This window comes from Lepidochelys olivacea (assembly GCF_965140295.1).
Source record: "Lepidochelys olivacea isolate rLepOli2 genome assembly, chromosome: 16".
NCBI lineage: Eukaryota > Metazoa > Chordata > Testudines > Cheloniidae > Lepidochelys > Lepidochelys olivacea.
Window position 1 is genome coordinate 3,268,888 of NC_140426.1, and position 24,816 is coordinate 3,293,703.

The window sequence follows — 24,816 nt, forward strand, 5'->3', positions numbered from 1 at the left end:
CCCAAACAGTTTAGCTTCCTGTCCCGACAGGGGCTGGTCTTCCCCTCCCAGGAGGTGTTTCTGTATTGACAGGTTGAGGGGAACCCAGGCCCGCCCTCTACCCCGGGTTCCGGCTCAGGGACCCTAATGGCAGCAGCTGTTGGCAGCCAACCTTTCACTGCCAGAGTTGCTACATTTCCCTGGGCCACTTGCCCCCAGCTCTCCCCCTTTTCTCTTCTTCACCCTTACCTTAGGGCTCCCTTACTGATGGCTTGAGGGTGTCTTCATTAACCAGCCCTTCAGCCACACTTCCTCTCCTCTGGCTCCCTGGCTTTCCTCTGCCTGACTGGAGTGAGCCCTCTTACATTATCAGAGGGGCCTTAATTAGAGTCAGGTGGTAACATTAGCTTAATGGCCTCACCTGACTCTGCAGGTTAATTGGAGTCAGGTGTTCTCATTAGCCTGGGGCAGCTCCTGCTCTGGTCAGTCAGGGAACAGAAACTTGTTCATCCAGTGGCCAGTAGACCCCCCTTCGGCTCCTCTGCTGAACCCGACTGGCTGGAGGGAGGAGGGAGACTCCTGCTGCTGCTGGGCCTTGGGCTCTCGCTCCTGCTACTGCTCCTCCAGCTGCTCCCCTGGCTGGGCCAGACACCATCCCCCTTCTCTGCTACCTGGTTGCTGGCCAGCTGCTGGACCCCCCACCCTCGGGTGCTGCGACTGCTCCAACTGCAGCCCTTTGTGGGGGGCCTGCTGGATACAGGGGGTGTGGCGTGGAGCTGCCCCCTGATCCATCTGCGTCCCCCCCAACCCCCACACCACCACTGCCCCCTCCACCACTCCCACTGGCTGTTTACCACCTGCCTCAGCTCCTGCCTCTGGACTCAGCTGCTTGCTTGGCTTTCCACGCCCTGATTGCACCCTTTGGGCCAGAAGCAGCAGCCAGCCCAAACTGACTCTGTGCAAGCACACGTGCGTGCACATGTCCCCCTGCCTGCAGCTACGTCATCTCTCCTGGCCACCGCCTCTGCTACCATCTGTAGGGCCGGGGCCCCTTCCCGACCTTGACCAGGAAGCACAGTGTCCGTTGCCTCCTGGTACCTGCCTCGCCCCATGTGGAGACCTACGTGCGGGTGTTGGTGAGGGTGGTGGGACCCACGGCCATCGTAGCGGCCTCCAAAATGTACGGAAAGGTGGTCTTCTTTTCAGCATCGGAGGCCGCCGCCTAGGAGGTGGTGGAGAGGGGCCTGGCAGTGGGGGGGTGTTCATCCCCCTAGAGCCGCTAGAGGACCTGGGAGTCCGTCTGGTCCTGACCTCCATCCCTCCCTTTCTTCCCAATGCCGCCCTGTTACCCGCCCTCTCCACCCTGGGGAAACCCGTTTCTGTCATCAGCCCTCTCCCATTGGGCTGCAAAGACCCCGCCCTCCGTCACGTCCTCTCGTTCCACCGGCAAGTGCAGCTTCAACTGCTGCCGGCGGTGCGTGGCAGAGAGGCTCTAGAGGGGTCATTCCTGGTCCCCTACCAGGCAGCCCATTACCAGGTGCATTATTCAACAGGGGAGGCCCAGTGCTACCTCTGCCGGGCGATGGGGCACATCCGGAGGGACTGCCCCCTGGCCTGGCAAGGAGGGGCATCCGGAACCCGCAAGCCCCAGCAGGGCGCTGACCCCGTCATCGCTGGCGCCCCTGGCTGCCTCACGTCCGAAGCCGCCCCTCGTCCTTCCCAGTTCACCACTGCTCCTGCTTGGGCCCATGGGGCACCTCCCCCACTAGGCCCAGACGAGCGGGAGAGCCCCACCTCCGCTGCATACAATCTGGCGGAGCCCATGGAGGAGGGTGCGTGGGTGGAGGAGGGACATCGCCGGGCATGGGAGAGGGCTCGCCCCAGGGGGAATCTTCCCTCCCTCTTGTTGCCCCACCGTTACCCCCAGCCACGAGTCCCTGAACCATCGCCCCTGCCCTGACCCCTGCTAGCCGGCCCCCAGATGATGCCATGGAGGGCTGGGCCCTAGCACAATGGAAGCAGGGCAAGCGGAAGGCTTGAGCTCCACTCCTTCCATCAGACGCAGAGGCCCCCTGGAAGACCAGGAAGGGGGGCACCCATGCCGAGCCTGCTGCCTTGCCCACAGGTGTGTTTCATCCACCGGTGCCGGCTGGGGAAGACGTGGCAGCACTGGATGGTCATATCGCCCCTCCACGGGAGTCCCTCCCTTTTGAGGCCCCCGATGGAGCCCCTCCTGCTCCGGTACCATCTGAAGCCCCAGTGAGCCCCAAGGTGACCGTCACGTCACGTGCCAGCAGGGAGAACCCCAGGGTGGTGGAAGGTGATCTTCCCTCCATAAATGAGGAGATCGAGGCCCTGGGTTTGACCATGGTCACCTAGGGGGAGGACGACCCTTTACCAGTGGGCCTTGATCTGGGCGACCTCACTCTGGTCCCCCCTTTCCCCATGCTCCCTCCCCCTAACCGTTGCCTCTGCTCCCGCCTGCGAGGAGCCCCTGGACTCTTCCATCAACCCGGCGGCGGATGGCACCCTGCTGACGGCTGCTGAGCCTGTTGAGGCGATGGCCAGTGCCACGCGGCCGGGACCCGAGCCACCAGGGGCATCCCTCGTTGGTGTGGAGCAATCGACTTCCTTACCAGGTGGGGGCCGTACAGAAAACAGTCCATTTGATGCCGTGGCTGCCAAACCCACCACAGAGCCTGTGCCCAGCATCGCTGAGAGCCCCCTCCCCACCCCCCCGAACCCTTGAGCCTGATCAGGAAGTGCCACCGCCCAGTTGCTTGACTTCTGGAGCCTGGAATCTCACCTCTGCCCCTGACCCCGTCCCTGCCTCTGCTGCTGACTCTGTCCCTATTCCCTCCACCTCCCGTGATGTTATTGCCGCTCCTGGGACTGTCTTCTTCCCTTTTCCAGCAGATGACCCCCAGGCAGCGGCCTTTGTGTTTCCCTGTCCCGACCCACTCGGGGCTGCTGTCTTCCCTCCGTTGCCCCTATCGACCCAGGGTATGAGGCGGGCCACCATGTCAGGGGTCTGCTCCTTGCCTGCCCATCTCGGTGGATCACGGGGCTGTATTGGGGCCCGGCTAGAGGATGGTCAGGAGTCAGTAATCCCACCCACCCCCATGTGCTGCGAGAGGAGTTGCAGGAGTTTTTAGAAGACGTCCATGGCTCCCGCAACAAGGTACAGCTTGCTCTCCAGCGATGGGGGGACTTTCATCAGATCCTCCGGGCTGTGAGAGCCCTTATGGGGGAGGGTAAAAGGACCGGGAAGGAGGCTGCCGCAGCCTACCAGTGGGTTCGTGGCTTCCGTGACTCATTGCTCACCTACGGGGTAGGTCACAGTTTGATGAGTGGCCCAATGGGGGCTGCGAGCATCCCTGCCGGTGAGGATCCCCCCCAGCCCTCCTCATGGCACCACTCATCATCGCAACGTTGAACACCCGGGGCTGTAGGATGGGTCTCCGCAGGTCCCAGTTGCTCTTCTTCCTTCGGGAGGGGGGATACTCTGTGGTTTTCCCTCAGGAGACCCATACGGATCCGGCTGCTGAAGACAGCTGGCAGCTGGAATGGGGGAACAGTGTCTACTTTAGCCGTCTCACAGTTCGTACGGCTGGAGTGGTGACCCTATTCTCCCCCGACCTATGGCCCGAGGTGCTAGGGGTCGCCGAGGCTGTGCCGGGCCGCCTGCTGCACCTCCAGGTCCGTATGGAGGGGCTCGTGGTCAATCTCATTAACATCTATGCCCTGGCATCAGGCCCGGAGCGGCTACAATTCTATCAGCAGGCGTCCGCTTTCCTCGGCACCTTGGATCCTCATGAGTGCCTGGTCCTGGGTGGGGACTTTAACACCACCCTCGAGGAGCGGGACTGCTCAGGGACCGAGCACTGCCCTGCTGCTGCAGACGTCCTCCAGGAGATAGTCGAATACCACTCCCTGGTGGACGTCTGGCGCGACCACCACCCGGACAACATTTCAACATTCACCTTTGTCCGGGTGGAGGCCCATCAGTTGCGCCACTCCCGGTTGGACCGCATTTATTTATCACGTTTCCACCTTTCACGGGCCCACTCCTCCAGCATCCGGCCAGCCCCCTTCTCTGATCATCATATAGCCACCGTAACGGCCTCTCTTTGTGCGGAGAGGCCGGGGCCGGCCTACTGGCATTTCAACAACAGCTTGTTGGAGGATGTGGGCTTCGTGATATCCTTCTGGGAGTTCTGGCTGGCCTGGCAAGGACAATGGCTTGGCTTTCCCTCGGCGCAGTGGTGGTGGGACCTGGGAAAGGTGCACGCCCGGCTCTTCTGCCATGACAACACCCGGGGCGCCAGCCGAGGGAGGCATGGGGCGATAGAGCAGTTGGAACGGGAGGTCTTAGAGCTGGAGAGGCATCTGGCCACCAACCCCGAGGATCCGCCCCTCTGCAGAACAGGCCGGGAGAAGCGGGAGGAGCTCCAGGCCCTCGGGGGCCATTGGGCCCGGGGTGCCTTTGTTCGATCCCGCATCCGCCTTCTTCGGGAGATGGATCGCGGCTCCCGCTTCTTCTACACCCTGGAGAAAAAGAGGGGGGCCAAGAAGCACGTCACCTCTCTCCTGGCAGAGGACAGCACCCCCCTCATGGATCAGGCGGAGATGTGCAGGAGGGCCAGGGCCTTCTACGCAAGCCTTTTCTCCCCGGATCCGACTGATCCTAACGCTTGCAGAGTGCTCTGGGACGAACTCCCGACGGTCAGCGCGGGTGACCGAGACTGGCTAGAGCTGCCTCTCACTCTGGCTGAGTTCTCTCCCTCTGCCGCATGCCCACCAATAAATCTCCGGGCATGGACGGGCTGACTGTGGAGTTTTACCGCGTGTTCTGGGGCATCCTCAGCCCAGACCTAGTCACCGTCTCGGCTGAGTCTTTGCACCATCTTCGACAACTGCACCATCCGCACCATCTTCGACAACTGTATCTGGTCCGGGACCTCTTGGAACTCGGGTGTAGGGACGGTCTGTCGTTCGCCCTCCTGTCCCTGGATCAGGAGACAGTGTTCGACAGGATGGATCATGGGTATCTCCTGAGCACTCTGCTAGTGTTTGGCTTTCAACCAGCAGCCAGGCGATTTGCCTCAACCTCCCACCCTGCCATAAATGTCCCCCCTTACTCTCACAGATATTGTGGAGCACACAGCAAGCAGTAATAACAGTGGGAATATTGGTTTCGCTGAGGTCTAAGCGAGTCAGTAAACTGCGCCAGCGCGCCTTTAAACATCCAAATGCACATTCTACCACCATTCTGCACTTGCTCAGCCTGTAGTTGAACAGCTCCTGACTACTGTCCAGGCTGCCTGTGTACGACTTCATAAGCCATGGCATTAAGGGGTAGGCTGGGTCCCCAAGGATACATATAGGCATTTCAACATCCCCAACAGTTATTTTCTGGTCTGGGAATAAAGTCCCTTCCTGCAGCTTTTGAAACAGACCAGAGTTCCTGAAGATGCGAGCGTCATGTACCTTTCCCGGCCATCCCACGTTGATGTTGGTGAAACGTCCCCTGTGATCCACCAGAGCTTGCAGCACAATCAAAAAGTACCCCTTGCGGTTTATGTACTCGGCGGCTTGGTGCTCCGGTGCCAAGATAGGGATATGGGTTCCGTCTATGGCCCCACCACAGTTAGGGAATCCCATTGCAGCAAAGCCATCCACTATGACCTGCACATTTCCCAGGGTCACTACCCTTGATATCAGCAGATCTTTGATTGCGTGGGCTACTTGCCTCACAGCAGCCCCAACAGTAGATTTGCCCACTCCAAATTGATTCCCAACTGACCGGTAGCTGTCTGGCGTTGCAAGCTTCCCCAGGGCTATCACCACTCGCTTCTCAACTGTGAGGGCTGCTCTCATCTTGGTATTCATGCACCTCAGGGCAGGGGAAAGCAAGTCACAACGTTCCATGAAAGTGCCCTTACGCATGCAAAAGTTTCGCAACCACTGGGAATCGTCCCAGACCTGCAACACTATGCGGTCCCACCAGTCTGTGCTTGTTTCCTGAGCCCAGAATCGGCGTTCCACAGCATGAACCTGCCCCATTAGCACCATGATGCATGCATTGGCAGGGCCCATGCTTTCAGAGAAATCTGTGTCCATGTCCTGATCACTCACGTGACCGCGCTGACGTCGCCTCCTCGCCCGGTATCGCTTTGCCCGGTTCTGGTGCTGCATATACTGCTGGATAATGCGTGTGGTGTTTAATGTGCTCCTAATTGCCAAAGTGAGCTGAGCGGCCTCCATGCTTGCCTTGGTATGGCGTCCACACAGAAAAAAGGCCTTTTTTTTTTTTTTCCGATTGTCTGCCGTTGCTCTGACAGAGGGAGGGGCGACTGACGACACGGCTTACAGGGTTGGCTTCAGGGAGCTAAAATCAACAAAGGGGGTGCCTGTACATCAAGGAGTATTTCAGGCAGGACTTCACGGAGGGTTCCAATAAGAAATGGCTAGATTTACCTTGCTGCACCTTCTCTGTGAGTGACTGCAGTGTGACCTAGAAGAATGAGTCCCCTAGACGGGGGAGGGGGGGAAGCAAATGAATACAGAACAAATCTGGTCTATTTCTTGTTTTGATCCACTCCATCTATCTTTTACATCTTTGGCTGGCAGCAGACGGTGCAGAAGGACTGCATGCCATCCACATCTCATGGCTGCTCGGCAGAAGATGGTACAGTACGACTACTAGCCATCCTCATCTCTTGCCTGCCCGGCAGAAGATGGTACAGTACGACTGCTAGCAATCCGTATCGCCTGCCTGCTCACCATGAGAGGGTTCAATAGGACTGACTGCAGGACTAAAGAGAATGATCTGGTCAAGTCACTCCAAATTTAGTCCCTGCACCCATGTCTGTCCAGGCGCTCCCAGCCGACGTGGCCAGGAGCACCTCGGACATGACGATGACGGCTACCAGTCGTACTGTACCGTCTGCTGCCACAAGGCAAGGGGTTGCTGCTACTGTGTAGCAATGCCGTACCGCGTCTGCCAGCACCCAGGAGACATAGGGTGACGGTTACCTGAGCATGCTCCATGCTTGCCGTGGTATGGCGTCTGCACAGGTAACTCAGGAAAAAAGGCGCGAAACGATTGTCTGCCCTTGCTTTCACGGAGGGAGGGAGGGAACAGGGGCCTGACGATATGTACCCAGAACCACCCGCGACAATGTTTTAGCCCCATCAGGCATTGGGATCTCAACCCAGAATTCCAATGGGCAGCAGAGACTGTGGGAACTGTGGGATAGCTATCCACAGTGCAATGCTCCGGAAGTCAACTCTAGCCTTGGTACTGTGGAAGCACTCCGCCGAGTTAATGCACTTAATGCACTTAGAGCATTTTCTGTGGGGACACACACACTCGAATATATAAAACCGATTTCTAAAAAACCGACGTCTATAAATTCGACCTTATTCCGTAGTGTAGACATACCCTATGTCAGGAATCCCAGGCCGTGTGGAAAGCAAGTGACCCTTCTGCTCAGCATATGCTGTCTTGTATGTTTTTATTCCCCTGACAGAGGACATCCTATTGAAGTTTAAATGTAATTTAAGGAAGAGAAAATCTTAGCATGTGGGATCTATTTTGTATTAATTTTGTTTCCCTTCAGTAATCTGACCGCAGCACAGGAGCCAGTCTGTATTCCTACTGACAGTTTAAGCTGAATGATCCTGCTCTGTTTGCTCATTTTTCCAGTGAGCTGTAAGTGATCTGTCCTGTGGCTGGGCACGTGTGTAGCATATACGTGTGCTTGTCTCTGGGGGATTTTTTTGTCCTTTTCCCAGTTCAGCTCTTTCTTCATGCATTAAAAGGCTCTAACAAATGCTGGGGCATTTACCTCTGGGGACTAAGGAAAAGGCCTGATTTGTGACCAGGAATTTTTCTGCAAGACCTTCTGCCAGAAAGGCGAAGTTATCTCCATGTTGATCCCCCCGTACGTGAAACTCCAAATGTGAAGCCAGTGGCTGAGGTGGTATGTTTTGGGGTGAGAAAGGACTGCCTAGAGAATTGGCTAAATTGTCGGGCTCAACGGGTAGTGATCAATGGCTCCATGTCTAGTTGGCAGCCGGTATCAAGTGGAGTGCCCCAGGGGTCGGTCCTGGGGCCGGTTTTGTTCAATATCTTCATAAATGATCTGGAGGATGGTGTGGATTGCACTCTCAGCAAATTTGCGGATGATACTAAACTGGGAGGAGTGGTAGATACGCTGGAGGGCAGGGATAGGATACAGAGGGACGTAGACAAATTGGAGGATTGGGCCAAAAGAAATCTGATGAGGTTCAATAAGGATAAGTGCAGGGTCCTGCACTTAGGACGGAAGAATCCAATGCACAGCTACAGACTAGGGACCGAATGGCTAGGCAGCAATTCTGTGGAAAAGGACCTAGGGGTGACAGTGGACTAGAAGCTGGATATGAGCCAGCAATGTGCCCTTGTTGCCAAGAAGGCCAATGGCATTTTGGGATGTATAAGTAGGGGCATAGCGAGCAGATCGAGGGACGTGATCGTCCCCCTCTATTCGACATTGGTGAGGCCTCATCTGGAGTACTGTGTCCAGTTTTGGGCCCCACACTACAAGAAGGATGTGGATAAATTGGAGAGAGTCCAGCGAAGGGCAACAAAAATGATTAGGGGTCTGGAACACATGACTTATGAGGAGAGGCTGAGGGAACTGGGATTGTTTAGTCTGCAGAAGAGAAGAATGAGGGGGGATTTGATAGCTGCTTTCAACTACCTGAGAGGTAGTTCCAGAGAGGATGGTTCTAGACTATTCTCATTGGTGGAAGAGGACAGGACAAGGAGTAATGGTCTCAAGTTGCAGTGAGGGAGGTTTAGGTTGGATATTAGGAAAAACTTTTTCACTAGGAGGGTGGTGAAACACTGGAATGCATTGCCTAGGGAGGTGGTGGAATCTCCTTCCTTAGAAGTTTTTAAGGTCAGGCTTGACAAAGACCTGGCTGGGATGATTTAATTGGGTATGGGTCCTGCTTTTGAGCAGGGGGTTGGACTAGATGACCTTCTGGGGTCCCTTCCAACCCTGATATTCTATGATTCTATGAATACTGAGAACATACCTTTATCCGCCCCTCACACCACACTCCTTCCCAGAAATTAAGAGTGTAACCTATTTGTAATTATTGCTAGGGGGACAAATAATACTTTGCACTTGCAGCATGTAACATTTATTAGAGGTCCCTCAAGCACTTTGCAAGCATTGACCCTGAGAAGAGGGCACAGTAGATAGGATTGCACCCCCTCTACAGGGAAACTGAAGCTCAGAATGGCTAATCACTTGACTTGTTCAAGACAGGCAGCTAGAATTATAGAATATCAGGGTTGGAAGGGACCTCAGGAGTTCATCTAGACCAACGCCCTGCTCAAAGCAGGACCAATCCCCAACTAAATCATCCCACCCAGGGCTTTCTCAAGCCTGACCTTAAAAACCTGAAAGGAAGGAGATTCCACCACCTCCCTAGGTAATGCATTCCAGTGCTTTACCACCCTCCTAGTGAAAAGGTTTTTCCTAACATCCAACCTAAACCTCCCCCACTGCATCTTGAGACTGTTACTCCTTGTTCTCTCATCTGGTACCACTGAGAACAGTCTAGATCCATCCTCTTTGGAACCCCCTTTCAGGTAGTTGAAAGAAGCTATCAAATACCGCCTCATTCTTCTCGTCTGCAGACAAAATAATCCCAGTTCCCTCAGCCCCTCCTTATAAGTCATGTGCTCCAGACCCCTAATCATTTTTGTTGCCCTCTTTCCAATTTTTCCACCAATGTGGAATAGAGGGAAATGATCACGTCCCTTGATCTGCTGGCAATGCCCCTATTTATACATCCCAAAATGCCATTGGCCTTCTTGGCAACAAGGGCACACTGTTGACTCATATCCAGCTTCTTGTCCACTGTAACCCCTAGGTCCTTTTCTGCAGAACTGCTGCCGAGCCATTCGGTCCCTAGTCTGTAGCGGTGCCTGGGATTCTTCCGTCCTAAGTGCAGGACTCTGCACTTGTCCTTGTTGAACCTCATCAGATTTCTTTTGGCCCAATCCTCTAAATTTGTCTAGGGCCCTCTGTATCCTATCCCTACCCTCCAGCGTATCTACCACTCCTCCCAGTTTAGTGTCATCTGCAAACTTGCTGAGGGTGCAATCCACACCATCCCCTGGATCATTAATGAAGATATTGAACAAAACTGGCCCTAGGACCGACCCCTGGGGCACTCTGCTTGATACCGGCTGCCAACTAGACATGGAGCCATTGATCACTACCCGTTGAGCCCGACAAACTAGCCAGCTTTCTAGCCACCTTATAGTCCATAGCTAGTTAGGATGAGAGCTGAAAATGGAATCCAGGACTCTTTCTCCTGGGTTCTTTGCACTAACCACTTAGACCCATTTCCTCTCAACCAGAGGAATTCCTTAGGGATGCCATTTGGAATAATTCTGCAGTAGCTTAACATGTAGGGGAGAGGTAGAGGGAGAAGGAAAGTGCTTTTATTTGATACACGGAGTCCTGCCTGTGGTGGGGGGCAAGTGTAAGATATAACTGAGGGCAAGCACTACTGAAGTGTACCCATACAAATGGCTTTGATGTTAAGGACAGCTGTCTGAGAGCTGTATGGTCCTTTCTGCAGCATAGCTCGCCGTCCAGATCTATCTAAAGTATTGCTGGCCTGATTTCATCACTCCCGCTGACCTTGCTGGGAGCAATGGGTGCTCAGCAAGGCTTTCCTGATGCATTCCTAACGTGGTGCCCATCTCTGCTGCTGGTGGTATGTGCAGTGCTGGCATAAGTTACCTGTGTCCCTGCACAATGGGCATGTTGCATTTGTTGGTGTCGCCAGGAAACAAATAAGGATCCCATGTGAAACTGCCTGGTCCCACAAGAGGTGTGCAGTCACTGCTGTCCCGCCCTGCACTTTCTGTCCTCATGTTGTTGTTAGCTAACTGGAGGTCTTGATCCGGACTTGAATTTTTACTATTCTGTCATAATATGCAGGCGGCCTACTCTGGATAGATGGGGTAACCGCTAGCTGTTAGCAAACAGAACATGTGCTGACTGCCTCCTTCTGCATGCAGCTTGCTTTGGCAGGCTGCCCTGGCTTATGTGGACTGTAGGTTTTGATGAACCAGCTGTTGAAAAGTTTCATGAGCTTTTTTTAATCAATAAATTAAATAGCCACGCTGCATTCAGACCTTCCACACTGGGGGGCTGGGAATCAGAAGCATCATCTGGTCAGTCTCTTACGAACAAAGCATAGTGTCTGTACACAGTCCCTTCAAATCAACAGAACCATAGTCACCACTCTCTGGTTTTTACAGGCCCTTGCTTCAGAACGGATGCCTCTGACCCATTCACTGCTGGGGTAGCTAACTAAACGTATAACCTCTGTGTAAAGGGAAATCCCATTTGTTTTGTTTGGGGTGGGGGTTCCTCTATCATTGCAAGGCATACAGGTGATGTAGCTGGTCCATAGTGCAGTGTTGCTGTGTGAGTCCCAGGATATCAGAGAGACAAGACAGGGGAGGTCATAGCTTTTATTGGACCAGCTTCTGTTGTGAGACATCAGCTTTTATGCTTACGAAGAGCTCTGTGTAGCTTGAAAGCTTGTGTTTCTCACCAAGAAAAGCTGGTCCAATAAAAGATATTACCTCATAGAAATAATATGAATGTTATTTATGTGGATCCAGGAGGCTCAGGGAGCCAGCCATACAACAGAAAAAAAACAAATCCAGAACCATAAAAATAAAATAAAATCCCACACACATGAACAAGGGTATCTGATTATACAGGGAAAACCAGAGGGGTTTTTTTGTTTTGTTTTTTAGAAAGAAAATCTTTATTTAGGAACATGGGAACAGAGGAATTTTTTTTTTTTAAAGAGAAAGGTGAGCTAAGCTATTCGTTCAACGACATGATTAGGAAGCTAACTATTTAAATCAGGTTCCAAAGAAAAGCTCTATTAAAAGAGGAAAGGTGACATTTCACATTTAATGAAAGCACAATTGGCAAACATTTCAAAAACCAAAAGTGTTTATAAAAATTTAGTTCTAAAATGTAAATATGGGGAAGAAGACAGACCTAGGGCCAGTACTGGTCATTCTAAAAGCACCCTTTGAGAAAGACAAGCTTTAATATACTTCATTAACATATATTAGAAAATCCACAAAGGCTGTGGATTTAAGCAGATAGCATGTTTCACACTGTAGGACCTTCTGCTTGGCAAAAGCAACATCGGCAAAAGCAAGTTGCTGACTTCAGACATGAGGTTGAAGTGCAGGCAGGTGTGTGAGCACAGAGACTCATCAGTACCAGGTGCAAGGAACAAGTCTTGAAGGCAGCCACCATTTAGAGTTTTAAAACTGATAGGGTTCTCTGGCAGTGGTGAGGCCATTGCTAGAATACTCTGCTTAGTCCTGGGCAAGAAGGTGTTGTGATGGACAAGTGGGGAGGAGAATTCAGAGAGGAGCAATAAAAGGGTCAGATGCTGCCCTTGTTCACAACAGTGTCTCTCTAGAGTGACTCCAGTTAAGCCATTTTCGCCAGTGTAACTGAGATGAGACTCTGCCTCAAAGTGTTCCAGCAGCCAGGGAGATTGAGGTAGGCCAGGTCTACACTAAGAAGTTATGTTGACCCAGCTACGACACTCGGGTGTGAAAAATCCACACCCCTGAGCAACCTGAATTTGTGCTGGAAATGGCCCACCTTGATGATCATACACATTGTAAGGAGAGTGATCACTTTACATAGGCTATTACCAGCAGGAGAGTGGGGTGGGGGGAGAGAAAACCTTTTGTAGTGATAATCACTGATTTTTTCATGGTTTGTGTGTATAAAAACGTCTTCTGTACTTTCCACAGAATGCATCCGATGAAGTGAGCTGTAGCTCACGAAAGCTTATGCTCAAATAAATTGGTTAGTCTCTAAGGGGCCACAAGTCCTGCTTTTCTTTTTGCTCACTCCCAGTGTAAACGGCACTAGGTCGATAGAAGAATGTTTCCGTTGACTGAGCTGCTGCCGCTCTGATTAACTGAGCCGACAGAGAAACCGCTCCCGTTGATGTAGTGCGTGTCTGTGCTGAAGTGCTGCAGTGTCATAGCTGCTGCTGAAGCAGTTTAAGTGTAGACACAGCCTTAGACGGAACGAATGAAATGTGTCTAGGGCCTTCTGTATCCTATCCCGGCCCTCCAGCGTATCTACCTCTCTGTGTAGCCGTTTGAAGCACTGTACGATGTGTAAACAGCAAGGAGGGAGAGGATTTGTATAAAGTGATCCAAGGGGCAGTGACAGGAATAGGATTTGTATAAAGTGATCCAAGGGGCAGTGACAGGAATAGGATGAAATGGAGCACAGGAAGTTTTTACAACTGAGATTTATAGATGGTAAAAGAGTCTCCCAAGGAAGTGGCACCAGCTTTATCACTAGAATATTTAAAACTAGAGACTGGACAAAGCACTTGAAAGTGTAGAGAACAATTCTACACTGCTGAGAGGATGGACAGATTGGTGCCTTTTCCATTTCTAATTTCTGTGCTTCATATAGTGTCACAGATTATTTGTATAATGCACAAAAAATGTGCTTTCCTGGCTCTTTTCCCTTAAGAGGTAATAGTTTTTATTTCCCTTCAGCAGTTCTATTTGTCTGATAGTGTTGGTTTTTTTTCTTCTGACACAGAGGGTGCTCCCAGGTGGGGATTATCAGGGCACTGATCGAAGCAGGCATCCCAGTTGATATGATTGGAGGAACTTCCATTGGCTCATTCATGAGTGCCCTGTATGCTGAAGAGCGTAGCTATAATCAGATGAGGATCAAAGCAAGGCAATGGGCAATGGTAAGAAAGTAGAATATATGTTTATATTCTTTTCCACTTTTAATGTATAGGAGTTTTCACATTAGCCACAGTACACATGGCAGCACAGAAGGAGCAGTCCAAGGTCAGAATACAGCCTCTGGATCTTAGGAGAAGTGAAGAAGAGTGTTTGAAATTGCTCTGATATGTTTGTTTTACCAGTAGTGAGGGATGAGATGCTGCCAGTGCCTTATGCAAAAGTGTACACTGCCACAGAGCATGAGAAACTTTGTTGGCAGAGTGCAGGATGCTTCCTGTAGACAGAACTGGTGCCTATTGGAGTGAGGCATGTCAGCAGCTCTGTACAGAACTAATCTCCATAAATCAGGAATCTGATGTTTTGATCATGGAGCATATCTACCATGTCTGTTGGAAAAACAGAGCGCTCTTAGGGCACTCTGCTGGACTTGATCATATTTTGTAACATTACACTGCATCAGTAGGACAAATGCCTCACTCTGGTGCTGTACTCAGCTGCATTCTTGCTGTGGATCTGGCTTTTCTTTCTCTCATTGTACAGGTGGGTTTGGGGTGGATGTGTGATGGGGAAGGATCACATTAATGCATTCGGTGCAGTGACTAGACAGTACAGGAGCTTGAATTTAAAGTAGGGCTGTCAAGCGATTAAAACAATTTAATTACAATTTAAAAAATTAATTGCAATTAATTGCCCTCTTAAACAATAATAGAATACCATTTATTTAAATATTTTAGATGTTTTCTACATTTTCAAATATCCTGATTTCAGTTATAACACAGAATACAAAGTATGCAATGCTCACTTTATATTTATTTTTTATTACAAATATTTCCACTGTAAAAACGAAATAGTATTTTTCTGTTCACCTAATACAAGTACTATAGGGCAATCTCTTTATCATGAAAGTTGAACTTACAAATGTAGAATTATGTACAAAAAATAACTATTAAAAAATAAAAATGTAAAACTTTAGAGCCTACAAGTCCACTCAGTCCCATTTCTTGTTCAGCCAGTCAAGTTTGTTTACATTTGCTGGAGATAATGCTGCCTGCTTCTGGTTCACGTCACCTGAAAGTGAGAACAAGGTGTTCTCATGGCACTGTTGTAGCCAGTGTCGCAAGATATTTACATGTCAGATGTGCTAAAGATTCATGTGTCCCTTCATGCTTCAACCACCATTCCAGAGGACATGCATCCAATGCTGATGACAGGTTCTGCTCGATAACAATCCAAAGCAGTGCAGACCGATGCATGTTCATTTTCATCATCTGAGTCAGATCCCACCAGCAGAAGGTTGATTTTCTTTTTTGGTGGTTCAGGTTCTGTAGTTTCCACATCAGAGTATTACTCTTTTGAGATTTCTAAAAGCATGCTCCACATCTCATCCCTCTCAGGTTTTGAAAGGCACTTTAGATTCTTAAACCTTGGGTTGAATGTAGCTATCTTTAGAAATCTCACATTGGTACCTTCTTTGCATTTTGTCAAATCTGCAGCAAAAGTGTTCTTAAAATGAGCATGTGCTGGGTCATCATCTGAGACTGCTATAACATGAAATATATGGCAGAATGCAGGTAAAATAGAGCCAGAGACATACAGTTCTCCCCCAAGGGGTTCAGTCACAAATTTAATTAATGCGTTATTTTTTTTAACAAGCGTCATCAGCATGGAAGCATCTCCTATGGAATGGTGACTGAAGCATGAAGGGCCATATGAATGTTTAGCCATCTGGCACATAAATACCTTGCAATGAAGGCTACAAAAGTCCCGGGCGAACGCCTGTTCTCACTTTCTGGTGACACTGTAAATAAGAAGCAGTCAGCAGTATCTCCCATAAATGTAAACGAACTTGTTTGTCTTAGCAATTGTCTGAATGAGAAGTAGGACTGAGTGGACTTTGTAGGCTCTAAAGTTTTGCATTGTTTTGTTTCTGAGTGCAGTTATGTAACAAAAAAACTACATTTGTAAGTTGCACTTTCACAACAAAGAGATCGCACTACAGTACTTGTATGAGGTGAATTGAAAAATGCTATTTCTTTTGTTTATCATTTTTACAGTGCAAATATTTGTAATAAAAATAATAATATAAAGGACACTTTGTATTCTGTATTGTAACTGAAGTCAATATATTTGAAAATGTAGAAAAACATCCAAAAATAATTAATAAATTTCAATTGGTATTCTATTGTTTAATATTGCAATTAAAACTGTGATTAATCACGATTAATTTAGTGAGTTAATAGCGTGAGTTAACTGCGATTAATCAACAGCCCTAATTTAAAGGAATGCCTCCCAGTCCATTTTGAAGACAGGCTGTATGTTAATCACCCAAAGCCACCCATCAAGCAGCCAGTCTGTCACTCCAAACTTGTTATGAATTTGGCACATCAGTCTCAGGATATTTGCCTAGTTCAGGGGGCAAAGGCAAGAGAATCCTCCAAGTCCTGGAAAATCTTCAGATAAGATATTTTTAAAGCACAGATGGTGGTATTCTCCTAAGGAGACAGAGAAACCTGCACAATGATAGCATTGTAACACGCAAGGCTCTCGGCTACCAGAGAGGGACTGTTAAGTTTCCACTACCATAGTGGTAGGTTGGGTCTGTGTGAGTTCCTGAGGACTGCAGGGCTGAAATAGACGCCCATTGCTTCTGCATGTACACCAGCCCTACTCTCAGTGTGAATGTACATCTTTGCACAAGTGTTAGCTGGTGTTTATCATTGTTTCTTGTCTTTATATGTGCTGGGGTCTGTTTTCTTTCCAAGTCTGACCATATAACTTTCTCTCTTTCACTTTCACATGCTGTCATCTTTTGAGTAGAAGTGATTGACTGAGGTAATTCTTCTCTAAACTAACTAAGAACCAAATGTCTGATGTAAGATGTAGCCCCAGTGTTCCAGGGGTCAGGTACTGCATTAGGGAGGAAAATGTTGGTTATTTTTTTAAATATACGAAACTCTGGGTTTTTAAACTACACTTAGCTGTGTGCTGACTGTTTAAATAACAATTTATAATTTGTTTGAGGAATTAAGAACACCAGAAAACATGCACAAAACTGCCCTAGCATCAAGCAGTGCTGGTTATAGATGACTGATGGTAAAAGATAGCATTGGTTACATCTGGGATCTGCCAATTATAAAGTGATTTAATGTATTTATTTTATTTCTAGTTTTTATATAAAAATTGTTTCCAATTTGGTTTTTCTAATGAAAGGAAAGTGACCTGATGAAGTTTCCAAGCTGGATTGAAACTAACAGTCCTCTTATATCTTGTGAGACTTAAAGTGGGAGACAGAGAAAACTGCAACTGGCATCTTGCAGATCTATTCTAACATTGCCTTTTGCAGGTAGCTTCTCCAGCTGTAGTCAGCTGTGGGTTTGGCTGCTTTCCTAGCCAAAGTCACAGTTGCACAAATAACGATTCATGCTGTAGGTTTTAGTCCTGGGATATTATGATAGCATTGGAACACGCAAGGCCCTAGGCTTCCAGAGAGGGACTGTTACGTTTCCACTACCATAGTGGTAGGTTGGGTCTGTGTGAGTTCCCAAGGACTGCAGGGCTGAAACAGACATCCATTGCTTCTGCATGTGTAAATGTACATGTTTGGCTACTTTCCTAGCCAAAGTCACAGTTGCACAAATAATGATCCATGCTGTAGATTTTAGTCCTGGGATATTATTCATGTGCAGCAAGGATGTGTCAAGGTCCCTGCCTAAGGTTATATCTTATCATAGAATCATAGAATATCAGGGTTGGAAGGGACCTCAGGAGGTCATCTAGTCCCCCCACCCACCCAGTTACACTTCTAAAATTGGATGGACTGACAGACGTTATTTGAATAAACCCCTAGATTGAGGGTTCCCACCTTTACCAAATACACACACAGTCACTTCAAGGGGAGCGTCCATATAACAAAGCCCACAAACTTCCCCACGTTTTCTGCTTGTTTTTGCTACCATAGCAATCTCAGGTCCGCCCTTCCATCCCACTCTCCCTTGAAGTTCACTTGTTCCCTGCCCTCCCAACTCTAACTCTGCACCCATTTCCCAACATGCCATGATCACTGCAGCCGTCTTGGCTTCACAGCACCATTACTAGAGTGCAGGGGTGTTATTCTGGGACCCTATGGAGGGATTTAAAAGAGGTCATGAAGGTTTTGTGGATTAAAACAGCTTTAAGTAACTTCCTGTAACTCTTACAGCTCTGCAGCCTCTTGAAATGGTAGCTCACGCTTGGTGCCTTTTGAAAGCAGAGATTCTGGGCTTCCCAGTGGTTGCAGGTGCTGGGTCACTACACTTGGGTGGCTGCAGAGGCTTCACAATTAAACTGGCACTCAGTAACTTTGTAGATATAAACTTAATTTAGTAACAATAGATCAGCCTTCCCACACCTCTTTAAGGTTTGGGAGGGAGCATGCTAGTCTCCTCCAGTGCACACAAGTCTACCATAAGAATGGCTGGTGGGTTGCACCTCCAAGAGAACTGAATTGTCATGGAGGGACAATTATCCTCTCAGTCTGAAAAGCCCTTTCTTTGCAAGCCTTTGAGATGAAGGGAGCTGTATCTGTCAAATGTTATTTATCATCCAGATGGGACAGACTTTTAAATTGTACATGCAGATTTTAGTCTAATTTTATTGATACACAAAGCATATGTTGTCAAATGGCTCATTCTTAGCATCGGTGCTGTTCTGTTAATCCAGTATGGAGTGGCCCCACTTTCTATCCAGACTACCGTATCCCTGCAAGGTACAAATAAAAATTAGGTAATATTATCCTCAGAAATACTGATTTCATCTTATTATTGAAGAGTGCTTTGAAGAGCTGCTTGGGATTTTTATAACCATTTTGACAAGCACACACCATTCCACATGCAAAACAGGAGTTGCTTAATTATTTAGGGAGATGTCAAAATGTGGCAAGATAAGAACAGACAGCTCTGGGTGGTGGCCTCTTCACTGCAGATGGCGTGCTGTGGGACTGGATCCAGCAAAATTATTTTCTGTGCCGCACAAAGCAGTGGAAGCCCAAAGTGGCAAACTTTTTAAGATTATGGGAGTGTGACTCTTCCAGGAATGGCTTTTCCATATACTTCCCCGTCACATCAGAAATTATAGTAGCTGTCTTTGAGACCAAGGCTTTGGTGTGGCTTTCTTCATTACCCACTAACACTGTTCCTAGTGTCAGGAGCTCAGAGTTGTTAGGGAGTTCATGAAATCCCTTACTCTCCACAGAGGGCCTAATCTGAGTCTGTTACAGAGACTCAGCCAAACACCAGACAGCCTCAAAGTTCCAGGGTCCAAAAGCTGCAAGATCACTTCTGCCTTCCCCACGAGTCTCCATGAAAACTTCTCCACTGGGCTTGCTCAGAGGCAGCAAAGAGGCCAGATATTCAAGAACCAGTCAATGGGAGGATCAGTGTGTTGCTAGAGGAGAACAGTCTGGAAGTAGATTTTTACAAAATCAACCTGATACATAAAGGCTAGAAAGCCCCTGTTCTGTGGAAACATCCTTTTTTCCCCTGCTGCCCTAGTTCCCATTAGCTGTGGCTGTTGATGGTTATGGTTGTTTAGAACCACATGTTCTGGCTTTAGTAGCCTATAGGGACCTTATTATTTACATTCTCTATTGTGATGTATTAAATAACTTCAACTGGTTTCTGTGCCACCAGCCCAAATGAGAAATGGCTGCAGGACAAAAAAGCTTTTAGGTATTTTTAGAAATTGGCATCTCTTTGCTAGTGTGCTTGAGGGGGGACAAGCAGTTTAATTTGGTGGGATCTCTGGATATAATGGAGCAGCCAATAAATAATGGCTTTCATTTGCTATGCTGCAGATGGGGTGTGAAACTCACAGAGCATATCAATTATGTACTCTACTCCATTGATTCTGTTGTGCTTAGCAAGTTACAGTTTTCTATATATTTTTTAAAGCTGATAATGAATCCACACTAATATTATATCAAAGTATATATGATCCACTTACAGTTCTTACTATAGAAAATATTTTGATTTTATGTAGTGCCTATATTAGGTGGCTAAAATTTTTCCTATCTTAAGGAGTTAGAGGTTGGAAGAGCAGTGACTGGGCACATGCTCCACAGAGCCATGCACACAGCCTCATACATGCAAACAGGTTTTGATGAAAGGAGAGTTGTTAGCCAGGACACTGAGGGTATTAGCCACTCTCTGGCTCCCATGCTGGCATCATATGCTGGCATGCTGGCTCTTTGCAGCCTGGCATCACAGCCCAAATGTTGTTTTGCAGGACAAAGGAAGCCATCCTCTGAGGGCCACACTGCAATATCAGGACTGGGTCTAAATCCAGAGTCCCATTGCGGAACATAGGGCAGATGAAAGTGGGTCAGAGGGTGCTGTGAACGTGACATGGCCTTCTGGGGAAGAACACTGAGTGAGGATTGCAGTGTGATGTCCACAAGTTGAGGGCTACATGTGGTGTTTTCATTGTGGGAGGCATACAGCTCTCATTAGGAAGTAGAGAATAATTAGTTATTAGGTACTGCACTTTGCAAATCACTTCACATCCTACACTGTTGGGGTTTTTTTGGTTCATATGCCAAATCTTCATGTATAACAACACATACAAGTACAAAACAATGTAAACAAACACAAACCTAAGAAGAAAATGCAGGCATTGCCAAAGGCATTGGCATGAACACCAGGCAAGGATACTAAAGGAAAAGAGAGCTCATTCTACTCTCAGGAGGTGGGAAAACTTCCCTGTGAGAGGTCCCAGTGAGTGATAGCACATACAGCTGAGAGATAGCAGAAGTTGGTAGTCAGACGTGAGTGAGTGCTCTTATGTTAGCTTCAGATCTAACACAGTCATGGCACAAGTTAAGGAATGTTTAAGGTGAACTGCAGAGTTTTTAAAAAGTCCCTGATCCATAACAGGCTGCATGTAAACAAATGATAAATAATTCTGCAGTTTAAAATACCGGCAGCAGGGCACACACATTTCAGGTGTGCTTTAGCCTCCTCTCTGTGGACATGAGGAGTGCATCAGCAGCCTGCTCAAGAACTCTCTGGTGCGATTTACTGCCATTAGCACAGCTCATTAATTTTAAATTGCATTAAAAAAAATCTTTTTAAGCAATCGTGAAGGTTTTATTCACTGTATCTTCCCAGGGTTTCTATTCCATTTGGACAAGGAAAGCAGGCTGATCGGTTTCTCCTTCATAGTATCGTTCAAGTGAGCTTGCTTTGATTCCCATGCACTAGCCAAGTGCTGGTGTGCTTGGGTCCCCGCACTAGAAGGGAACATTGAAGTATTGAACATGTTTTTTGTGGAAGCCTTTAAAAAGCAAACATGAAAACATTGCTATTTAATAGTCACAGACAATACAGTGATATGGAGTTAGGGCGGAGAAGGTCTTGTCTGTCAGTTAGGGTAAAATGCCTTACCCAGATGTTGTAACCATCCCCAACCCAAGTGTAAGCAGGGGCATGGTCCCGCTATTGTGGGGAGCTTTCCTGGCTCCTGCGGTATCCCAGTGGAATTGGCTAGAGAAAGGATCTGAGTCCCCGCTCCCACCCTCTTTATCCAGAGCCCTGCCTGACCTCGAGGGCTCCCCTTCCACTCTCCTGTGCAGCAGAGTCCTCAGAACCCCAACAAGGCTGGGCCCAGGATTCCTGAAAGGCTGAACCCCCAATCTTGTCATGGTCATTTAGGACGGGGGTTAGGGTGTCCCCACTCCAGGGTGCTCTCTCCTACTTCCCTGGCCTAGTGAGCACTACATTAAGTTCAAACCAAATATAATTTATTAAACAGAAACTGTAAGAAAAATAAGTATAAAATGGAAAAGGGTAAAGGAAATAAAGAATCTTCCCTTATGGGCACAGGGAACACCACAAACAGCCATCTCTGGGATGTAAGGAAATTTCACAGTCTGTTCCTCACCCATCCTAGACCTCCCTCTCAGGTCCTGGCTGCACTGGGGTGATATTGTGGGTCAGATGCCTGCTCTGGCGGTGGCCTCAGGCGCTAGATGCCAGGGACCCTTCTCCCCAGTACAGGCCCCTCCCCCCGTTGGCTTCACGTCGTCTCCCCTCCTCCCTCCCCCACCCCGACCAGCCTTCAAGGCCCTCTTGTCTGGCAACGTCTCCTTCCACTCAGCCCTCTGCCCAAGGTCCCACTTCACTCTCCCCAGCTCCTCGCCGTGCTCAACAGTAGTGTTACTTGTGGCATGTCTAGCTTCCTCCATCTAGCCTCTGGCCCTGTAGCTGGCCAAGGTAGCTCAGCCTTTACTCACCATAAGCACGGATGGTCTGTGCTTCCCGAGCTCCAGGCTGTTCCAGCTCCCCAGCTCTGCCTCTTCTGGCTCAGTGCTGTTGCCCTGCCTCCAGCCCAGCTCTGGTTCCAGCCCCATCTGCCTTCTGGGCTGCTTCTCTGGCCCCTCTGATGCTGGCTGCTGCTGCTCTGCCTCCAACTCAGCTCAGTCTGCTGCTCTCCCCTTAGCTCTGCCCTCTCCTGGCTCAGGCAGCTCCACCTAACACAGGGGATGTGCCTCAGGCTCCTGACTCTCTCATTGGTTTGTCCACCCTATCAATCAGGGTGGCTGCTCCCCATTGGCCTTGGGGACTGTCAACTCAAGATCCTCATTTCTCTTTATCTCTTCTCCTTTCTTTTGGTACTGGGAGAGGGCCAACCAAAAAAACCAACCCACCAAGTTTCAATAAGGGGCCAATATAAGCATTATAAACCCAGGAAATATAGAACTAAGGGTGAATTTAAAAGAAATCTAAACATGCCTATGGTCTGGCAATGCACCAAAGGCACCCAAACAACCTTAACTGTCCCCTGTAATGAAACTTTCAATTTTTATAGTTCCAGAGGAACTTAAACTGATCTTTAAAAATATTATATCTCCCCCCCCCCATGCCACTACAATATTGTTAAGGTTTTGGATGCTCTAACCATGCATTTTCAGACCTTGATCTATTTGGATTTCTTTGAAGTTCAGTCTTATTTCCTGGGTTTAAAGTGGTTGGGTTTGGAATAATTACAACGTCCATGCAATGTAATTTACTCTAAAATATTGACACGTATGCTCCACCTTTAATCAATTTTAATATAGACATTAAACAAGAACCTGAAGAGAATATAAATATGTAATATTAACTTTGAACCATTTTTTAAAATTTTAGCTTATACAGTTAAATTCACCCAGACACTCTGGTTGCCAGTGTCCTGGCCAGTTAAGATGAGTTTATGGCAGTTTTGCATCCCCAGAGAAAAACAAAGTAGGTGTGTGCGCTTCAGTGGTGCCCCTGTCTCCTGACTTCCCTGTTATCCTGCATGCAGTTTTCTCTCACTTCTGCACCCCATACATTCCCCTGCTCACAAACCCTAGTTTTCCTCTGCTCATTGAGTGGATCTGGTGCAGTAGGTAGTTTTTGAAAAACCTGTTTTAGAATTAATGATCATGTTTGTTTGTTTTTAAAAATGCAAATATATCCCTCAGCAGAGGGTGAACAATAAAATCACCTCTCTGATGAACTCATGAAGAATTGCCATCTTTCAGAATGGCTGCCATATCCTGTCAATTGAGAATGAGGCCACAGGCTATACACAGTTAAGATGTCCTCTTTACAAACACACGCTGCCTTGGGAGTGAAGCCAAGCTACTTTTAGGGATGATATTGGCCTTCTTTATTTTTGAAAAGTAGAGAAAGGAGCACTAGGGAGGAGCAGGTAAAGGCAGGCGATGAGCCATCTTTGCTAAGGGCAGCCTGTACCTTCAGCCCCACGAAGAGCAATAGGACATGTCAGCTATTTTGGAAGAGGACAGTTCAGCTAAGGAGAAACTTTCAGTTATAAAGAATAAGAATATGTTGTTTTGAAGTAGAATTAATTACCATTCATTCTAAAATATTTCTTCCACGGTACCTTACGTACAAGGTTTCAGTGAGTATTTACTCTATGGGGAGTCTGCATTGTTAAGACCAGTAGGGACAAAAACAGGTATGACACTGGGCACTAAATTTCTTGAAGGTTCTAGTTAACAATTTAATTATATCTCATAAACTAATGGATTTTCTGGTATATTCCCAAAAATAATTTTATACTTTTTTTTTTTTAAAAGTACTTTAATTTTGGATGGATTCACTGTATTTGTCACATATAACAGGTTGAATCCCTCCTTGAAGTGTAAAACTTACCTCACTATTAACTCTGGAGCCATGACCAGCATGTTCATTATTAGGTTTGGCAGACTTTCTCCACCCTCGCAAAGCCTTAAGTGTGCAAAGGTGTGAAGCTGACAGTTCTGTTATCTTCTGCTAAGGCATTTCATCTGTTTTAGGGGTTCCCTATTCAGCTGCTTTTAGTTGACTTGTTTTTATAGAACTTTGTTTTAACAGGTTTCAGACTAGCAGCCGTGTTAGTCTGTATTCGCAAAAAGAAAAGGAGTACTTGTGGCACCTTAGAGAGACGAACAAATTTATTTGAGCATAAGCTTTCGTGAGCTACAGCTCACTTCATCGTGTAGCTCACGAAAGCTTATGCTCAACTAAATTTGTTCGTCTCTCTAAGGTGCCACAAGTCCTCCTTTTCTTTTTGTTTTTACAGTCACACTGTCTCGGAGCAGGTAGAGTATCGATAGAGGAGAATAGAAATCATGATGTGGGCTAATTCTGCATTTTCTTAAACCCTTGCTAAAGTGAAGAGGCAATTAGATGTTGATTACAAATCATTTAATGGACTGCAGCCATAGAGGCCTTGTTGGTGCATTAATCCGCCCCAGTTCCTGCATGCCTAAGCCCCATTCATTAAGTCGTGGAAAAGATGTGGAAAGGAAAAAAGATTTTTGACTAATAAAATGCTATTTAATTGAGAAAAAGAATAGTGAATTATTCTCTTGGTGTGGTATTTAAAATTGACACAGTAAGTGGGAAGATATCATTTGCATATTTAGATGTCTTGCATTGAATTTTAATTTAATTTGGTATAATATACTCAGACATTAAGCTTCT

The 24,816-nt window shown here is 47.9% G+C and overlaps 1 protein-coding gene across 2 annotated transcripts in view; it reads left to right on the forward strand.

The window, feature by feature from the left end:
• Positions 1 to 24,816, forward strand: part of PNPLA7 (patatin like domain 7, lysophospholipase) — a 432,325-nt gene that overhangs the window by 341,467 nt on the left and 66,042 nt on the right. For both annotated transcript variants that reach the window (XM_084650336.1, XM_084650337.1), the window contains one exon: positions 13,674 to 13,830. In XM_084650336.1, the coding sequence (XP_084506462.1) occupies positions 13,674 to 13,830 (157 nt within the window). The remainder of the gene's footprint in view (positions 1 to 13,673; positions 13,831 to 24,816) is intronic.